Source organism: Lichenostomus cassidix, chromosome 4 (genome assembly GCF_008360975.1).
Source record: "Lichenostomus cassidix isolate B80296 chromosome 4, HeHo_3.0, whole genome shotgun sequence".
Classification (NCBI taxonomy): domain Eukaryota; kingdom Metazoa; phylum Chordata; class Aves; order Passeriformes; family Meliphagidae; genus Lichenostomus; species Lichenostomus cassidix.
The window spans coordinates 7,741,381-7,761,697 of NC_139484.1; the positions used below are offsets into that span (position 1 = coordinate 7,741,381).

At 47.3% G+C, this 20,317-nt stretch overlaps 3 protein-coding genes across 6 annotated transcripts in view; 1 reads left to right on the forward strand and 2 right to left on the reverse strand.

Annotated features, from left to right (window-relative positions):
* The window catches only part of RUFY3 (RUN and FYVE domain containing 3), a 32,772-nt gene extending 26,833 nt beyond the window's left edge, over nt 1-5,939 (reverse strand). For 2 of the 4 annotated variants that reach the window (XR_014851518.1, XM_085057740.1), the window contains exon 1: nt 4,419-4,743. Coding sequence is in view for 3 of the 4 variants with exons in the window: in XM_085057740.1 (XP_084913866.1) it covers nt 4,419-4,719 (301 nt within the window). In the remaining variant the exon portion in view is untranslated. Of the gene's footprint in view, nt 1-4,418; nt 4,744-4,889; nt 4,979-5,834 lie in introns of those variants that run through there. The other 2 variants (XM_085057745.1, XM_085057741.1) reach the window with 2 other exon arrangements.
* A 2,210-nt stretch (nt 5,940-8,149) lies between these two features.
* UTP3 (UTP3 small subunit processome component) lies at nt 8,150-9,813 on the reverse strand. The gene has a single exon (XM_085057746.1). The coding sequence runs from the start codon at nt 9,752-9,754 to the stop codon at nt 8,213-8,215; it is 1,542 nt and encodes a 513-aa protein (XP_084913872.1). The 5' UTR covers nt 9,755-9,813; the 3' UTR covers nt 8,150-8,212.
* A 3,906-nt stretch (nt 9,814-13,719) lies between these two features.
* On the forward strand, nt 13,720-19,143 carry JCHAIN (joining chain of multimeric IgA and IgM). Its single transcript, XM_085057751.1, has 4 exons — nt 13,720-13,889; nt 16,612-16,747; nt 17,641-17,721; nt 17,935-19,143. Exons 1-4 carry the CDS (start codon nt 13,826-13,828, stop codon nt 18,134-18,136), a joined length of 483 nt encoding a protein of 160 aa, XP_084913877.1. The 5' UTR covers nt 13,720-13,825; the 3' UTR covers nt 18,137-19,143.
* The last annotated feature ends 1,174 nt before the right edge of the window (nt 19,144-20,317 follow it).

A 20,317-nucleotide genomic window follows, 5' to 3' on the forward strand; every position in this document is an offset into this window, starting at 1 on the left:
CCTGTCCCTTCCTGGTTGCCTGAGCCTCCCCTGTGACCCCAACCCACACAGTCCAGGTGCTGGGGGACAAGAGATCCTAGGTCACCAGACAGGCTACTTATTCCCAAGGTCGCTGTGGTGTCACCACCCACTTCAACAGTGATGAGGCACCAATAAATTAGCTTATCTGACTTCATTCCTGTGTGGCTCCAATATATTTGAGGAAGATGCATGTATTTAACATCCCACTGAAATGGATGGACAGTCAGCCTTGGAGAAAGCTGCCACCAGAAGAGCATATTAATAAGAACACATGATCAATGTATGGGACCTTAATTGCACTCCCTGCTTTTTGTTCCCTAAAGAAGTACTCAAAAGGATGTACATCTGTTTCTTAGGGATGTGAAATGCCAAAACAGATTGCTGGATACAGAATTCAGCATGCAAACACATGCAGCTTTAGGAAAAAAACACGGCACCCATCATGTAAAAGCCTCATAAAACTGAGAAAAGGGGTTAGGAGTTGCTATTTCCAACTGGCAAGAGGAAGCAGTTGCTTTTGGTGAAAACTTCCTGCTTAGCACAGCACATTTTGACTCAGCAACTCTTTCCCCATTAGGCCAAATCCAACCAAGCACCACGTAGCCTGTTCTGACAGCAATGCAAAGGGCAATTATTTCAAAGAAAACAAGAATTACTATTGTTCCTTCTCCCCAAGAGAACAGAGTTTATAAACCGTGCTGACAGCCTCTTAACTCGTATATTTACACACCCTTTCAGCAACGACAGCCTCTAGTCACAGCATCCACATTGTACCACCCCAAATTCTAAACCCAGTGAAAGTGGCCATGTACCAACTGCTACAGAACAGCTGCTGGCCCTGGCTAGCCCTTGGACAGGGTCTAAACAAACAGCACATGGTCAAAACAAACCCTTTAGAATCAACAAAGCACCATGAGCTATTGCCCAAGCTATTATCCAACAGATCGCATTATCAGACAGTTTAATTTCTTTGTTTTGAAGCAATTAGAAATACCAACAGCACTGGATGCAACCCCAAAGCTTCCATTTCACAACACAGGTCTTCAGCTGAACTCGGCACTGGCAAGTGCCCTACACACCAGGATCACAGGGAAGGTCTGCTAAAAAAATTAGGAACTGTTCAACTTCCATTGGTTTGCTTTTAACATGAAGAAACAACAGAAGCCAGTCTTCTCCTTCCAGCTGAGTTCTATTTTCAGGCTTCTTTATGCAATGATCCTGCTGCAAATACTCCACAGGGATATTTAAAGTACTTGGAAAATGTTCTTTAACTTTGACTTATTTCCAAAACCAAAAAACAACCAAAAAAAAAACCCCCAAACTGGAACTGCTGGATTTACGGACTTGTGACCTTTTAATCACCACCTGAAAACCGCAGGACAAACCTTCCCCTATCCCCATCCTGTGCCTCAAAATGATAAAAGCAACAAAGTATCTCATAAAGGAACAAAAGAAAGGTATAGAATATTTGTGTTTTCATAAAACCTTTCATACAACTACCAGGCAACTCAAGGGCACCTGATAAGGCTCCATCAGGGTTCTAGCATGGTCATGGACACAGGAAAACCCAAATCATGGATAAATGTGGAAGAGGTTGTGCCGGATGAACCACTTTCTCCATCTCAAACCAGTCAGACAGCCTTGACTGGTCCTACAAACCCTCCTGTGAGATACACTTTGGCACAAGCCCTTAGAGGCTTTGGCCAGATTGCAAAACATAGCAAGGTTCTGCCAAAACATTTTAAAGAATCACAAACTGATTTTATTGGAATTTTAAGATGAACCACCTGAACACAAAGCACTCTGTCAGTCACCAGTATTTGAGAGCTCAACTGAACTGCAAAGTATTTTGAGTTTCAAAGCTGAATAAATTAGAATAATCTAAGCAAAGAAACCAAAACAAATTTCCAAACCATCCTTAGGACCCCAGGGAGCGTCTTTGGGTCTACTTTTATTTCCAGCGCTGTGAGCAAGCTGTGTTTCCATCATTAAGAGAAAATTTTTCCTACTTTTTTGATTGCAAAGCAGAAAGGACAAAGCCATCTCTGACATGGAATGTAATCTAAAAAGATAAAATTAGCAACACAGCGTGTACATGGCAAAGTGTGCTTCTGACTCCTCTGCCACCACAGATATGCACATTACTTCAAATACCAGCTACTCCAAACTCTGCAAGCTCAAACAGGAATGGGCAAAAGGAAGTTTAACCACCCAAAAATCAGTATCAATTTCCTAATTAAGAAGTGACAAACAGGTTTTTCTTTACCTAATGTGAAACACAGAGATATTATTTAAGGATTGAAGTAACTGTCATAGCTGAATGTGCAACTAAAAAGTGGGAAGGAAAAGTTTACTTCAAGTATCATGGCACTGGGTAGGCTTTCACTGAGAGAAAGGAAAGGTTTGGGGTTTGGTTTAGGGTTTTGGGTTTCTTTAAGGACAGCCTAAACAAGTTGCTTTTACTGTATTTTACTAGTTTTTTAAGGTTTTACTGCAGATCAGCATGTTTAAGTACATCATCTTGTTCCTTTTGCCTGGAACCATCTGTAACAAGTGAGCAGGTGCTGCTGCCATAAAGAGCTTTTGCAGTCTCCTTCCTAAGCAGCTCTGGCCTTCATCTGGTGTTTGGAATCAGGTGAGAATACAAGAGAATAGTTCAATGATTGTGTTGTGACAGGGAAAAAAAAGAGACTTGAAATAAACCTCAAAAATATTGTGAGATACTGACTTTTTGGTGTAGTGGCCACTGCCTCCCTGTAACACCTAAGACTTTGCAGCAGAACTCACTGCTCCTGCTGCTCTGTAGGAACAAATGAAAGATGCTTTTAGACATGTGAGAACTGCAAAAAACCACACGGAAAAAAGAGATCATGTAAAAAAGTGATTTACAGACAGAGTTTGCCCCAGGAGAAGCAGAGTCCAAGACACCATGCAATTAGATGCTGATTCCTGTTCCCTCCAGACACTGCTATCACTGCATCAGTCAGCCCCTGAGCAGGCTGTGACACACGATACTGCACAGGCAGCTGTCACCTCCATAGCTCACAAAAACAAGGGAACTTTTATATGCATTTTATAAAGGTTTTCCACAAAGCTTACATGCACAATCACTGCAGAATAAGGCTGACACAGGATAAAGCATTGCTCAACCACTGAGCTTCTCCACCAAGTCCTTGTGCACAAATACGCACTCATCTCAATGCCTCAGTTTCTCCACATCCAGATAAAAGCTTCTCACAAAGTTTGAATAGGTAAGATCAAATATTTTTCTTTAACTCTTCTATCAGACGTAGCTCAACCCTTTGCATGCACATCACAGGGTTTACTATGGGTAAAGATCGCCTGATTAGGAAAAAAATGACAAGTAAAATGGAAGGTTTTGACAGGGGCCTGTCATTTTAAACAACAATTTAGCAGGGAGGGACTTTGGACGAAAGTTGGCAGTCACAGACAGTCCTTCACAGAGCTCAGAGCAAAGTCAGGGCATTTCACCTCCTCTTGGCATTACAGACATGGACTTCTTACCTCACTGGTTATAGCTCTGCTGAGTAATGCCTTCAAGTACATCAGCTTCCAAAGGAGAAAAAAAAACATACCCGCTCCAAACAAATCAGCTCCTGTGTGAGTGAATGATCACCTGGGACAGGAGGTGACAAAGCAAAGGCCAAAAGCTCAGTCACACACACTCTGGCACCAGCCCAGAGGATGAAGCTGCTGGTTATTTTTAGGATGGATGCAAAAGAGAAGATCTCTTCTACATGCACCCACGCGTGTAATTTTTATTGGATTTTCAAACACACCCAAGTACTTCTGAGTACTCCAGATTCCCCAAATACAATACAAGAACACCATAAAGAATCTTACAAAGGAGAACACTATTTGCCACCCAACACGCCCACACAGCGATGCACTTCAGCCTCTCCAGGTCTCCAGCGCGCAGTGCCCTCGCCTCGCATTTGTTCTCCGCACCAGCACCACGAGGAAGCCCGAGCGAGGGTTCCCCAGCCTCTAAACTACACCCCGAGTCCAAGACAGCCTGCTGGATTTCCAAGGGCGGCACCAATTCTCCTCAAAGAGCTCTCTGTGGGGTGGTTTTGCTGAGCTGCTGGGCCAGCACGGCTCACACACACACACACACACACACAACGCAAACCGCCTCCTTCCGAGCCCCCGCTGCCCTTCCCGCCGCCGGGGAGCACCCAGGTCCCCCAGAGCCTCGCGGGGCAGGGGCAGCTTTGAGGCGGGCACCCCGAGTCCCAGCCCGGCCGCGCACCCCGCGCCCGCAGCGCTCGGGGCAGGAGCAGCCCGGGAGCGGAGCGGCGCCCAGGGACCCCCGGCCCGCCGCCCACCCCGCCTCGAGGGAGGCTCCCGGCCCGGGGCAGCCCCGCCGTACTTACGGGCTCCGTCCGGCCCCGGGTAGCTCAGCACCAGCACGGGCAGCTCGGCCCCGCCGCGGGGCGCCGGGGGTCTCCACAGCCCGGGCGGCGCGGCCGCGGCGCCGCCTCCATGGCCGGGGTAGAGGAGGAAGAACGGCGGCGAGGAAGGGCGCGCCTCCTCCTCCTCCTCCACCTCCGCCGCTGCCGCCGCCTCCCCGGGCTCGGGCCGCCGCTCCATGCCGGGGGACAGCTCCGCTTGGGCCCCGTCCCGGGAACTTTCCGCCGGCGGCGGCGGCAGCACTGCCCGCTCCGCCTCCGCCATCGCCGCTCCGGCCCCCGCCCCGCCCCGGCCGGGAAGCGCCGCGGCCGCCCCATCCTCCGCCCCCAGGGGCTCCCCCCGCACCGCCGGGAGCGGCGGGACGCGGCCCGGGGGGAGCACGGGAGGTGACAGCAACCCCGACAGCCACTCCCTGAGGGTGCAGGGGCTCTTACCCGTGAAGCGAAGCCAGGACACCATCTCCTCCTGCCTCACCTTGGCTTTCCCCGGCGTGAGGGCTCATGGACAGCAGCGTTTTGAGATCCTGGGACAAAAGGCGACAAAGTCCAAGTATATTCCTTAGTATTAAAACTGCCAAATACAGCGTACCACCGGGAATTTCATGTGGGAGATTCTTTCGGAAGACAAGGCAATTAATGTGGACTGTGGTATTGTCAGCAGGCAGGAAGTATATAAATCTGACAGTTTTTAAAGAACACCCTGCCTTCCCTGCACTTGGGTTAAGCTGAAACACGTTGCTGCTTTCTTTTTACATCTCATCTTTCCACAACTGCAATTAAAATTGCAGAAGCAAAGCTGTAAAGGCAACTGACTTCTGGAGACTGACTTTCCAGCGCTGCCCCAAGTCATGCAACATGTTGCAACTAATTGAACAGATGCTTTAATCCACTTTACAAATCTCACAGCTGAATGCTTGAATTTCTACTTGCTAACAAGAGTAAAACAACGCCCAGACTGTCCATGATGGGATATTATGGAACACAGCTAGGAAAACCTTGACAAAATCTAAGGCAGCAGCAGATGTATTTCCATGTGAGTTAGTCAATACATTTTCCTTGCCCTGTATAAATAGTAATTTCAGGTTGTGATGCAGAAAGCATTGTCCCCCTCTCTGCCACTGTACTTTTCTGTGCAAGCTTCCAAAGGGAGCCAGGCTTACTCTGGATGCTCATCAACCCCCAAGGACTGTATCTTCCGGGTGCAGGAAGACAAAAGAATAGCTCACACCTTGGAGCTTTCTATACTTTGCCTATACCAGTTTAAATATGAATCATTTATGTGCAGGCAGCACTGACTATCCCTTGCTCCAGGTGAGTGGGTGGAAAGAACCCAGGGCAGGTACTTCTATAGCTGTGAGGGTGACAGAGGTGAGTCCCCACCTGCTTGAGGTGCTGCTGAGGCTGCCAGTCCTCTCCAAGCAGGACCCTGGCAAGGACAAGTGCCATCTCATGGCTGAGGCATTCCTTGGCAGTGTCAGCACCTTCTCCAGAAGCAGTACTGGAAAAGGAAAAAAGCAGCATTAACCAAGGCTTTGATCCACTCCTTCCTTCTTCTCCTGTGGTCCTTGCTTGATTTCATGTGTCCATTTTCACAGGGATTTTCCAAACCTGTTCACCACCAGAAATTTCCCTTCAGCACAAAACATCACTCCAAGTATTTCTTAGACACAGCGTCCCCTCCTCTCATGTCATTAATAATCACAGCCTTCTCATAATCACTCATAAAAGCATAAGGGAATTATACTTATGGCTTAGTCCAATCTCTGAACTAACCAAGTGGACATAATGCCTCGTTAATCTTCATTAACCCACGAGCTGTGCTGTGCCATCTGCTGGCAGGCAGGGCTGGGCCGCTGACACACAGTGTTCCCTCTGGCCTTCAGCCTTAACTCCAGTGTTTCTGGGGAACATGTCTGTAATGGCACACCAGTTTATTTCCCTTATTTACTGTTCAGGAAGTAGCTAGAGTTTTGCTTTCCAGCTACCCGGAGCTTTCCATAGAAGCACAAAGCCAGACCCATGAAAGACCATCAGCCCTTAGTTTTGCACCAAGTGTGAAATGTGCACAAGCAGGTTCTGTAATAATGAGATCAGGGAGCATCTCTGCTGGGTATTTTCCACATCCCATGTGATGCCTGTTACACAACACCATCCCTCCCCAGAAAAAGCACCTAAGCTGCTTTTTTTCCCAGCATCTTACCCCTTACTGACCTCTTGGCAGAGCCTCTGGAGCATAGCTTGGCATTATCAGCAGCAGCCTCCAGTCAAGATCCCAATGGGGAGTTAAAGGTGGGAAAACTCTACTTCTCTCCTCAGCAAGGCTGGGACCCTTCTTCCCAGGAAGAAGAAGCAGCCAACACTGTTGCTCACAGTAAGGGCAGGTGAGTAAGCACTGGACCTGCTTCAGGAACAGGAGAGGACCTGTTCAGTGCACCTGAGACAGAAAAGGACTGTTCCCATCTGTCCAACTTAAGCTTATTGTGTTCCTACCTCTCCCTTTAACAAACAGCTTGGAAAATATTTTCCAGCCAGCAGTGAACAGCATGTTTCTGGCAGAAATAGGCCTGGTATATCAAGGTTTACACAGGAACCCCATGAAAGCACATTTCATTTGCAGAGCACAAGCAGAAGCATGTTTGAATTACAGAACCTGGCCTGTCACAAAGTCAAGAGCAAACACTCATATCTTAGCTTCCCAAAGAACTTCACACACAAAAAGGCCCCCCATGATATGCAATCACCTTACTAGATAAGGCAATTATTCCCCTGAAATAATTTAATATGGAAAACTTATACCTTTCAGATGGTATGGTACACAAATCAAGGCATGGGCTCCCTGAAACCTGTCCCAGAAGAAAGTCCAGTTTTTACCTGAGCCAGATTTTGTTACACTTTAGAAAAATCAATCGCTCATTCCTCTTTTACAGCCTGGATTGGAACTGGCGACTCAGAGTCAGTTCCTGGCAAGCATTTCAGTGTGGGGTTAAAATGCATTTACCAACCAGAAGGCACAGAAGCAATCACAACATCCTGAACGTTCACTTGCCCACTGAAGACATAACACCTTACCCGTCTGTCCTGCAGCAATGCTACTTAGTCCTGTAAGCAGCACCCAACATTTAACGTTTATCATAGCGGAAGTTAATATGCTTATCACATATATGGTTATAAAATCCAGAGAAGTCCTTGCTTTGCTTCTCATTGAGTTCAGGAAGGGAAACAGTATTTCAGACCACATGGGATTAAGTAATTTAAGACAGCCTAAAAGTAGTGCCCATACATTTAAGAGCTAACAAAGGAGTTAATCATAACAAGAATTAAATATATTAACCACATCTCTGCAGCTCAATACAGGATGGACCAGAACAAGACAGCAAAACAGAGCAGGCAAGTGACAGCTATTGAACCCCCTTCTCAACTCACCCTCAAGAGGTCCATCCATGCCAACCCATCTCCCCATTAGTTCCATACGGCCCATTTAATTCCCTTTGCCTGAAACATCCCTTGCTATTTCTCAAGGCTTCCTGTTTATGGGAACATGACAGCACCACAACAAAGGAAAACACCTTAAAACACGAGCAAGGTGTGGAAAGGGGCCTGTGCCACTTGGAGATGGCCCCTTCTAGAAAGAATCCGCTGAAAAAAAACCCAAATACCACCCCACCCCAGTTTCCTTAAGAATAAACCCTGCCATATCATGTATAAAAATTTTATTGGATTCAGTACTGCTACTTGCAGCTCTTACAAAAAGATAATCATCACTTAAGCTTCCTGCTTTTCTTAACCCCGGCCCGAATGCCAGACAGTTCCCCAGCATATCTGTGCAGCTCCCTCCGCACCTCGCGGACCTGGCCCTTGCGGCGGATTTTGGCTCGCCGGAATTTCTCCCGATGTTTGACCCGGGGGTTGCGATCGATCTTCCTCCTTTTGGGCGTGAGGCCTTTGTTCTTGATCATCTGATAGGTCACCCCTCTCTTTTTACTGGGATCATCTCCTTCTGACACTGCTTCTTCAAGCACATCTTCATCTCCAGCTCTCTTCCTCTTGAGTGCCAGCTTCTCCTCCATCATCTTGTAGTATCTTAGTGCAGCCTCCTCATCCAGCTCCGACTCATCCGACGTTTCAGCAGCAGCAGCAGCCTGCCCATTAACAGGTGCAGAGGCACGTTTTGGTTTGTTTTTCTTGCCATCCATGGTGAGAAACACTGAAAACTTGTTTTCCTTCCGTAGCTTCTCTTCCTTCTTGTCATAGTAGTTCCTCAGAAGCATACGGACCTGTGGGGAAAGCTTTTGGTCTATAACAGCGAGGTCATTGATGATATTTCTGTACTCTACCAGCCGTTCGATGACCGGGTGACTATGAACTGGCATCCTCTTGGACTTCAAAACCAGATAGAAACTGATGTTGGCACAGTAGTTCAGGTAGAGATGATACTTGGTCTGCAAATAGCGACTGCCCTTCCCCTGAGAGATAGTGCCGTCTCTGACCATTTGCAGCAGTGGGTGCAAGTCATCCTTGATCTCCATGAGCTTCACCTCAAAGTCCTCCATCAGCTGCAGGAGCTCCGGGGACTCCTGCTTCAGCAGCTTCAGCTGCTCCTTCTTGGAAAGGGCCTGCAGATCCTTATCAATCTTCTGCCCCTTGCTATCGTGGGTTTTCCGCTGCTCAGCCAGGTAGCCCTGGATCATATCCAGCCCATAATCATCCTCCCCCAAATCCTGCACCAACCGTCTCTGGATGACTTGAGCCTCCTGCTCCTCTTCCTCCTCCTCAGCATCGATTTCTTGCTGGCTCCGCTTGCCCTTGGCCTGGGCATCACTCCCATAGTCCGTGTCATAATAGAGCTGCTTGCGCTGGCCCCAGGAGAGCTCATGGGGGAGCTTAGTTTCCGGATGGCGCTCCTCCAAGTCGCTTTCCATGGACAGATCCCCCTCTTCATCTTCATCCTCATTTTCATCTTCCTCACCTTCTTCATCTTCTTCATCCTCAGCCTCCTCTGCGCTGTACTCCACAAAAGGATTCCGCTCCTCCATCTCGTCCTCTTCCTCATCCTCCTCCTCGCTGTCCTCGGGCAGCTGCAGCCCCAGCACCTCCTCCTCCTCTTCCTCCTCGCTGTCCCCGGCCTCGTCGCCGCTGTCCAGGGCGGCCATCACGGAGCGGAACTGCTTCTCGTGGAAGCGCTCCACATCGTCCGCCAGCTCCTCGGGGCCGGCGCGGCCGCCGGGCACCTCGTCGGGGCCATCTTCGGGCTCGGGGAGCTCGGCCCGCGGCCGCAGAACGGTGCCGCGCCGGGTCCGCATGGCTCCCACCGCCGGCCCCGCCGCGCTTCCTCTTCCGCTGCGTCCCTTCCGCTCGCTCCCGAGCCCTTCCTGTGCCAGGGCCGGAGCGAGGTCACGCCCCCGAGGAGATGGGGGATGCCCCAGGCAGCCCGCGAGGAGGAGGCGCTTCAGGCGCGGTAGCTCTCAGCCAGCAGTGATGCCGCGTGGAAAAAGGAGGAAAAAGCCTTCCCGCCCACGCCCCCCGTCAGGGCTTTTTCTCCCTCTAAAAGTCTAGCCACGTACAGCTGCTGTCTGTGCGGTCATCGTACAGCAACGAGGAAAAACCAGAAAACACACCTGACACCTGTGCCCTCGTAACCAAAACTTGGTGCTCAGTTCCCTACGATCAGATCAGGAGAGGAGAAGAAGTGTTTGCAAACCTCCCTGGACACCTTCGAGGTGCAGACATGAACTCCCCCGAATCTTTCCCGTCGCCGAACCGCACCTTTGCAGGGGTACAGGCAGTTCCTGGCAAGAGCCAGGCCCGATCCTGGGGGCTGCGGGGCAGCTTCAGGCTGCACAGCTCGGCAGCTGCTGTTTCATCACCTCTGCTCTCCTTGAATCCATGCCCTTATGCCAAGAGGTCCATGCGTACCAGAAAAGAAGCAATTCTGATTTTTCAACACCTGCGGATCCCTCACCAGGAGGGCTTTTAAGGCAATCTCATTCACCTCTGCATTCTCATCCTGGGTTTTTGTATCTGCCAGCCGTCACCAGCCCAGCCTCCCACCCTTCCTAAGGGAAAAATGAGATTAATACTGAGCCACAGGGAAGTGTTCTGTTTTTATGAGCTACAGGCAGCCCCGCCACAAGAACAGAGTCATTAGACAGAGGAATTAGCGTAGTCTGAGCTGAGAAGCCCAGAGCCTGATAAACTTAGCATGCACACATCCCGGCAACAGCAGTTCTAGATACAAGTGGCAGGTGCTTTTTCTCTCACCACAGAACAGGTGCAGGTGTATTTATAAATGCTCCTGGCCACCTCTTCGTGGAAAAAAACAGATCAAGAAAATATTCAAATTAGCTGAAGCAGAGCCTTACTCACTTTTTGGTGACTCATTTGGATTCTGATTGATCTGATGACAGGGCTCAGTTTTGACTTTCTGACATGCTCGACCTCTTCACGTGGTCACCTTTGGGTCAAAACTTTCTTGCACAAAGACAGGCTTTGCCTCACACTCCTTTTCCAAATCTCTCCCTGCCAGTTTTGAGCCATCACCTCCCTGCATACAGGCCTGTTGAAGAAAGAGCAACAAGAATAACTTGGGTCTGGAGACACAGAGCATCCATTGCATTTGTTAGCTATACCTCAGTGGAAATTCTCACTCGATACTTGGCCACTAAATACATCTGTCCCTGGTGATCAGGCTTTGTCATCTGGCTGCTCAATCCTGCTGGTTTTTGTGTGAATCCTTGCAGAGACATCTGCAGCCAGTTCCTGCCAATTTAAAATTCCAGGTAACATTTGCAGCTGTGGCTTAGAGAAACCCTGGCCTTTCTCATGTCCCTGACCTTGATAGTTTCCATCTTAACTGTCCTAATTTTTTTCAGGTCTGCCCTTTCAAAAATTAGCATGCTAACTTCTACTTGGACTCTCTTGGATTGAAATGGAATTGATGTGTCTCCCAATCCAAAATCAATTTCCAAGAGCAGAAAACAATCCATGGCTGTTCAAACCTTCTCCAGGATTTAGGGAAAACATCATCCAGTTCTGGTGAAGCTGGAGAGGATCTCCAGCATGAGTTAGTTCATCCAGTTTACCAGGAGATGCTCAAGCTGAACCAGCTTGTTGTAAGCATGAGCAGAAACACTGCTACCAAGACAACAATCAGGGAATGCTGCTGGTCTGTTTAGGTGCACCATTTTCTTGGCTTCCAAGTGAGAAAGGAGGAGCAAAGAGAAGCATGGGACAGACTTCTCGTGGATGTGTTATCTGGAGAGGCCCCATGCTTTGGTGCCATCCTGCTCACCCAGCATAGCAAAGACACACAACAACAACTATGTTGTCTCACTTCACTCAGGCACCTGCCCAGCTTTGTACCTGGAAAGTGTTAGCTCAGCATGTCCAAGGCCAACTGGAAACACAGGACACATCAATGGATACTGAAACCACAAGGCTGGCTCCCATTTCTTTTCCAGTTCTCAGTTATTCCACCTCTGCCCTGTGCCCTGCAGGGAGGTTGGGAGTCGCCCCCTCCACTCAGTGCCTTGCCAAATGCCGACTCGCCCAGATAAAATTCTAGAAATCATCCAATAAAACAGGGATAGTCCATAAAAGTTACAGTCCATAACACAAACCTTCCTCTCAAGAGCTTGCAATCTAGCTAGAAACCCCCAGAGACATGCAGGTGGCTGAAGGGACTGAAAATAGCTCTTGTGTCATCATATCCAGACCAAGGGACTGTACAGACATGTGTCGATTTAGCAACCGAAATCCAGATACACTGAGCACCAGCAGCCAGGGAAAACCACCAAAGTGAACAGAAAGACACAGATATAATTCTGCTCAGTCTCTGCCTTCACGCTTGAAAATACTCTCCTTGCGTTTTCCCAGTGCCATATTTTTTATTAGTGTAGCCTGGCAAAACAGACCAGAGCCAGCCTCCCTTGCATGTGGTCTATCCTGGTGCTGGCATCTTTCCTTCTTATATAATTCTAAAAAAATTCTTACAAGAAAGGGTGACTGAAACACATGGTACTTTAGACAGACACTCCTACCAGCCCAGGTGAGTCAGGTTTATTTTTTACCTTGTCCCAAAAACGGGGCACAGGGAACATCTTGCCCCTGTCTCAGAGGGGAAGAGAGAGGGCTGCATAAAACTGTTAGCAATGCTTTCTGGGATGGGGAAAGAAAACAACCCCACATTTTTTCTCTGATAAAGATGGATCTCTAACGAGAACACAAGGTTTGTAAAAAACTATGGCAGAACTCTTTGCCCTGCAAGGAGCTGGGCTGTGACCCATCATTCCCCCAACATCCCACGCTCTCCTTGCACATGAGTGCTGCTGATGTAACCTGAAAGCTCATTGCATCATGCAGCTGCAGGGTGAGGTATTTGTCCTCAGGAAAAAAGCTCAGGGCACATGACCAGGGGGCTTGGGACAGTTCTGGGCTCAGGAACCTAGCCAGTAGGGTCTGGAAGAAGGGAAGGCAGCCTGCAAGGTGACAGGAACCAGGATGCCTGGCAGCATTGTCAAAAGAGTTCAGCCTCTTGAAGAAGCCTGGCAAGAGCAACCAGGCCCTTGCTAAGACTGGGCTTCCCTTAAAAAGTGACCTTTCCTAAGCAAGACATGCAAACGGTACAGAGACATCTCTGGCCATTGTAGGCTACATTGCAACATTTGCTCTTCCGAAGTTACACAAATGATCCCATATCTGGGACAAAAGAAAAAGGCCAGGCCCTCTGCAGTACCGCCCTCATTCAGGAAAAGTCTCCATGCCCAATACCCGAGGGTTTTCCTGCGACCTGACTCAGGACCCAAAATCCCATGGAGTCCCTTTTTCATTCACTAGAAGAACTCCTCCATGCAGGGGGCAGAGCTGCAGTTGCTTACGTCTTTCACGCCTGCTCTGTCACCTTTCCTTCTTTGACTGCAGGCTCTCTGGGGGCAGGTCCAGCCCCTAACACAGGTTTGCACACAGCTGGTCCAAACAGGATTCTGATTTTGAAGCCTGAAGTGGTATTTTAATAGGACTCAAGGGACTTTTAAGTCTGATTTCTCAAAATTAGAGCCAGAACTGTGGCCCTTGGACTTTCTTGCCCTCCACCAGCCCTGAAGGGAACGTATTCCCAAGGGTTTTGCAACTCCTTGTACTCAGCAGCTCTGTTGCCCGTTGGTGAAGAACAGAAAGAAGCACAATAAAAGTGCAACCCCCTGCTCCCTTCCCCTCCGAAAGCCAGAGATCTTGGTGCATTAACACACCTGGTTTCAGTCCCCAGCCACATTTTCTAGTGTTGGCTGGGGTGTTTATTTTAGGAAACCAATTTGCACATGCCCTTATAGGCAGAGTCAGGCTCTCCACTCACATTCTTCAAAAGAAAGGAAGGCAAGATGAAGAGCTCTTTGTTCCTGTGCATGGCCTTGGTTGTCTCCTCGGGGATCATCCTCGTGGCAGGTAGGTGAGCAATGAAGAGATGGAAACTGGGATTAAGACATCAATGGCAGGTTTTGTGTAATCTGCCCTGAATTATTCTAACAGTCAGAGGTCAAACCTCAAAGCCTGCTCAAGCAGCCGTGCTTCAGTGGTACTTGGACACCTCAGGGTGTTTCTGCATCAGAGCTGTGTGGTTTTAATTGCTGCCTGGAGGATAAAGTGATGACTAGCTCCAAATTTAAGACTTGATAATTAGGCATTTTTATCGAGTTTCTGAGGCAATAAACTGCCAACGTGCATGCTTGCTTTTCTGCAGTCCTAGGGAGCTTGCAAGACTCTTACCTGCTAGATCTAAAGGCTTCCAGAGCCCTCCCGGTAATCCTGCTGTGTGGCTGCAGCCAATTTATTCTGATTAAACTGTAGTTTATAATCTGAATTTCCTGGGAACTCTGGATTTCAACTGAGATTAGCCTGTCCTCTCAATACATTCCTCAATGTGGGTATCAGGTTTCTACACAGTCTAAATCCACCCTTCTGCACAGGGTGGATTGGGCCTGCAGGATCAAAGTGGTGCTCAGGGATAACCATCCCAACAGCACACAGCCAGCTTCATCCCTACATTTCATCCTGGTTTTGGGAAAAGGCATCTCATTGCCTATCCAAGGCATTTCTGTTTGGCTTCACAGTGTATCACAGGACAATGCAATACTGGAAGATGGGAAATTTTGTCCAAAACACAGCCACATAAGTATTGAGGAGGGAGGGAACAGCTTAGTGCAGTAACTCAGGCACCATGAAATCCAACCTGCAGACATTTAGAACAGCATTAGCAAATTTTGCATTTAAATACCTTCTCCCCAAGGGGACTCTACTGGGTGACACATGGAGATACTGCTGATAAAATCACTTTTTTTGAGCTTTGTAATCTTAAATGAAAAATTGATGGAGCACCAGTAACTTTAACAGTGAAGCCAAGAGCATAACACAAGGAATTAAATCAGGGCAGTATTTTTAGAGCAGTCAGAAAAACCTGCATATGCATAAGATTGTGTTAATCTAATTTTAGAATTAAAGCCTGCTCTCAAAGGTTTTGGGACAACCCCAAAGCCTATAGAATCTGACTTGAACATTGGCTTTGGATTAAGGGCTTGGAAAAACTGCACACAATGTTATGTGGAATGCAGCACAGACAGCAGAGGAAGAGCTGTGTGATGGACAAGAAGCCAGAGAGTTCCCTTGAGCCAAAAGAAAGGCCAAGACAAGAAACCAGGGACTAGAGAGACTTTTGTGGGAGGCTTCTGCATAACAGGGAAGAGCTTATGTGGATAGATGAATTGGCAGAGAAGAAGCTTGGATAGCAAGGGAAGAAAGTGATTTCCTTCCCAAGCTAGAAACTCCATAGAAAATCTTATCCAGCAGGTGTACTGCTGCCAAAGGCCACAGAATCAGCACTTGTAGCCAGCTGGTCAACTTTGGCTCACTCTGAAGCATCATTTTACACAGTATTGGTACCTTTTTCACAGTTATGGTGCCTGTAACAACCTCAGAAAACCTGGAATGGGAGCAGATGAGACCAGGATATTATAGGGGAAGGAAGGACCAAAGCTTTTAAGTCCAAGTGACTCCAAAATCCTTTATAGACATGATTAACACAGATGTTTCTGGCCTGTTTCTTCTTTCTCTCTGTGATTAAACCAAGAGACAAGCCCAGCAGGCAAGTCCCCAGAACTGAGATTCATCTGAGCCCAATACAAACTGTTCCCTTATGACAAAAATCACTGGGTTTGCTACTTCTAAGCAGGCTGAAGGTGCTGTAGCACAAATGATGCTGCAAAGTGATGGCTGTGAACTTGACCTCAGCAGCATTTAAAAATACAGAGGGATGTTAAAACAACACATAAAAGTAAGGCTGGCTTTTATGGGTGAAGAGACCAGAGATTCTGGGTTGGGGAAAACAAACTAGCAAAGAACAAACTATTTCAAATCCATCTACTCGCAGTAAGGCAGCATTGCACAATGTCAGGAACATCCCAAAAGCCTCTGAATGACACCTGGCATGTTTTAGCCTGCTTTGACTGAGTTTCATTTTGTGTAGCATGCTAAAAGCAGCAGCTTGGAGTGGTAAATCAGGACTGGAGTTTTCCCTGCAAACCACAAGAATCATCAAGGCCACCTGCCTTTCCCTGCCTGGTCAGGAAGCTCCCTCCTTGCTGGGTCCTGCTGTGCTTTTTGGCAGCTGTTCCCCCAGGAACCTGAAAGACACTTAAGGAAACTTAAGGAAAACTGACACATCTGCCACATTGGCAAAGTCAGAGACATTTGTTTAGAGGTCAGATCCAAACTGGGTTTGGACTGCTGGAGTAGTCTTGGCACATGACAGGAATTGGGTAACCTGGTAGGGTAAAAGAGCATTTCCATCACCAGGTGTGGCTGGGACTTTCTTCCCATTTTATAAGCAATCCCTGCATGTTTACCCCTCACCAACCACAGTCTACAGATTCGTAATCTTGTTCTTCCCAGTCCCATCACCCCCACATACAGCAGCACACTGAGCTGAGCAGGAAGACAGCTCAAATATGAACTCATATTTGCTAAGAGATTCACTTGTACCTGCTTCAACTGGACTTCAATAAACTAGTGCCACAATGGTGCATTCCTGGCATTCTCATCCCTTGGCTTTCTGCTAGAGCAGCTTTCAAGGACTTTGTTCTTGATTCTGGGATTGCGTATCCTGTGCTTACAGGTTATCCAGTGGACACCAAGGATGAGGAGTATGTGCTGGTCAATAATAAGTGTCAGTGTGTAACAGTGACCTCAAGGTTTGTCCCTTCCAAAGAAAATCCTGATGAAGAAGTCCTGGAAAGAAACATACGCATCCTGTAAGTGGCAGACAAGTATTTCTTGGAAATGGTGAGCTGGGGATGCAGTGTTATACAAATTCCCTTTTCTTTGCATGGTTTCTTATGTTCTGGCACTGCTGAAGTGAACAGATTTTCACGTGGGCTGCTTTCTGTGGTATCCTGAGTATTTCCCTCTGCTTAGTGCCTTTCTACCTCACATGAACCTCTCTGGTGTTTGTCCATTCAGATAGAAAAAGCATCTCCATGTTTTAAGCAGACCAGTAGTAACTTCACAAAACAGGCTGGGCAAGTAGAGCCTGACCTGCCAAAACCTGACCTAACTGGCAACCAGATCGGGCCCATGACACTGGACTGACTTCCCAACCTGACAGAAAGCCTGGGAAAATAGTTAATGCCTAAACTATCAGTTTAGGTCTAAACCGATAAACTACTGGTTAATGCCTAAACTATCTGTCTCCCATGAGACAGATCTCAGTTTAAGAGTAGGACTTTGTCCTCTCCACTCACACAAACCTAACAGAATTGTGTGTGTCTCTGGGAAACAAAGACCAATTTCAGGCCCAGAGCTGCAGAAGTGCTGGTAGAGCTCATAACAGGAGAACCACTAATTAAACATCCCTCCCTGTCCATCAGTCTGAAGCATATGCCAGTTCAAAGTTTAACAAAACTAAACACTGTCAGCCCTGTCACCTTGCAAGTGGCACTTACATCAATTGCTGCAGTCCTCTCAGGGAAGGTTGTTACCTTTGAGGGCGCGGAGGACCAAGATTTCCTGTCCCTGGGATTTGATTTGGAGAAGGGTCAGAATGAAAATAACCTGAAAAAAACCAGAGTTTAGAATTGCTCGCAATAGAGCAGACCCTGTTTAATAAGCAGTTTTCGTGAGAGTGATTCTCTTGCCCCCTTTGCAGAGTCCCCCTGATGGCTCGGGAGAACATCTCTGACCCCTTGTCCCCGCTCAGGACCACTTTTGTCTACCGCATGAGTGACCTGTAAGTAGTTTTATTTCCTAAACTTCACTTCCCAAGACTTAACCTAAAGCAGCTCTGAAAGATGCTTGAGGGCCAGATGTTCCCCTGGAACACCTAGAAAGGGCACAGCACTCTCCCGGCTCCAACTGCAGATGAGCAAGAAAGATTTGGGGTTCAGCGGGGGCATCTTTTCATCTAACTCCTCACACTTGTTCTATTTTCCATCTCTTCCAGCTGCAAAAATTGTGGTCCTGTAGAAATTGAGCTGGGTGGGGCAATCCACCAGGCCCAGCAGGGCAACAACTGTGAGGAACCACAGACCTGCTACACCTATGATAGGAACAAGTGCTACAGCTCCCCTGTGCCCTTCATGTACAACGGGGAGGTGAGACACGTGCCAGCAGCTCTGACACCAGACTCCTGCTTCGCTGAGTAGCTCAACTCTCTGCTGTGCTACAGCCTTGGTGCCCCCTGTGTTCCTATCCAAAATACATGTATAGCACCAAAGTACCTGGATGACAGCACCCCAAATGCCAGCTCCTACAGTAAATCCAACTTGTCTCTTCACATTTTCAACTTCAGACTCGTGCCATCTCCCAGGAGCAGCTCCTGCCTGTCAAACTCCCTTCTCATGCCCCTGGCATATACATGCAATGTGGTCTGAGACACATTTTCGTGTCTCAGACCACATAGACCAGATCCCCAGCAGATGTAAGGCAGTCATTCCCTTGAAGTCAAGGGAACTACACTGATTTACAGCTCTGGGGAACCTGTCCTTTTCAGTCTCCTGTGTGTCTTCCCAACAGAAAGGCTGCCACAGACATCAGCAGGAATGTCTGTGCCTTTCCCTCCCTGAGCCATCTAAACCTCTGCACAACCTTCATACCAGGCCTTTGATGACATTAGCAGCATTTATGCCCTTAGAAGAGTGTTGTAAAACTGTATTTGAGATAAAAGATGGGGGATGAGACTGAGAATCCGGCTTTTCAAGTTACTTTACAATTGGGCATCCTAGCACTTGGGCATCCTTCTAGCACTTGGACATCTGCAAGCTTCCAGTTCTCACAGATTCAGAGATCAAAAGATGCCGCTACCCTGAAGTGTTTTGCAAAGTTGCCAAGCCCTCAGCTGTGCCAGGAAGACTCAACTCTTCTGGGAGATGTTGGGCATTTCTCTTTCCCCACTGCTTTACTGATGCTGCTGCCTCCTTCCACCCCCATGCCTGGTTCAAGTGGTGGAAAAAAAAATCAAGTTGGCTCAAATTTCTTTTCTTGTTCCTCATCTTGCATTTAAAACCTAAAAAAAATTATAGGAAAGGGACATAAATTGCTAGAGCAGGACCCTAGTTCAGGGTTCAGAGTTGGAGTAATGAAACAGCAAAAACCTTATTCCCATAATTGTAGTTTTGTTAGTGGAACATTCAATAAACTTTTTTCTGCATCAGTCTGTGTCTTCTATTTCAATTCAATAAGAAGGCATGAAAAGAAGCCAAACTTGTAATCATATTCTTTTCTCTTTCACAATGAATCTAACTCTCCCTAAATAACTGCTTATATTTACAGGCAAAGCCTCCCAAAATACCAGAATAGAAGTATTTCCATGCACTTGCAGAACTTCTGACAGATTGAGGCTGAACTGGTTTATCATTTTAGGATCAGCTCTGCATCACCGAGCTGCTTTGAGGCCCTGGGAATCAGTGCAGGATCAGAGTCTGAAAATCCAGACATCACCTAAATTAACTCTTGAAACTGCAATCCACAGATCAGAAGTTTTCATTGCCCCTGAAAAAAGTGCTTTTAAGACAGGCGATCTGGGGGATATTCTTTCATATGCAAGGTGTCTGTCCTAAAGAAAAAACAATCTTGTGGGGCCAAATTTTGAAGAACAAAGGGGTAAAAAAAGGACTGACACAAGTTATTCTGATGTTATATCTGAGTTATTAAAAATGAACTTCTAAAAATACCATTTCCCCCCTTCCTTCAAGCAAAAATAAGCCAATTCAAAGAAATGCCAAGAGCAAAGAATCAGACTAAGTGTTGCAGTGGGCATGTATAAGCTCACCAAAATTGGTCTCAAGATATTTTCATCTTCAAAATCCTGGTGGTTCCCCATCTCAGAATGCTGTGATATTACAAGTTATTAGGTCACAGCTACGAAGCAAAGTCTGAGATGGAGAAATTAGAGTTCTTTTCCGTGTCACCTCTTTAATCCTCGTAACACATAAAAATATATTAATTAAAAATTAATATTTTGGGGGTATTCAAGCAGCCTTTAGAAAGCCAGTTTGTAATTGCAAACAAACATTTGCTATTCAGTTACTACTAAGCACATGTTGGGTTTGACCTTTAAGAAATTATTTGCAACAAGTTCCTCCCCTCAAAAGAAGAAACATTTGTATTGCATGCAAAGGAATGCCACAGCAAGCAAAGCTGAGGCTGAAAGTCCTCTTGTTCCACACAAATTTCTCACATCAGCACCATCAGCTGGACTGTTCTTTTCCTCCTGGAGCTTCAAGTGACTGTGCATTTCTCAAGCCATTACTGAAACATCTCCCTGTTCCCTTGAACAAAACAACACAGTTCCTGTGTCTCAAGTCTGCAAATAATTTATGAGTCAT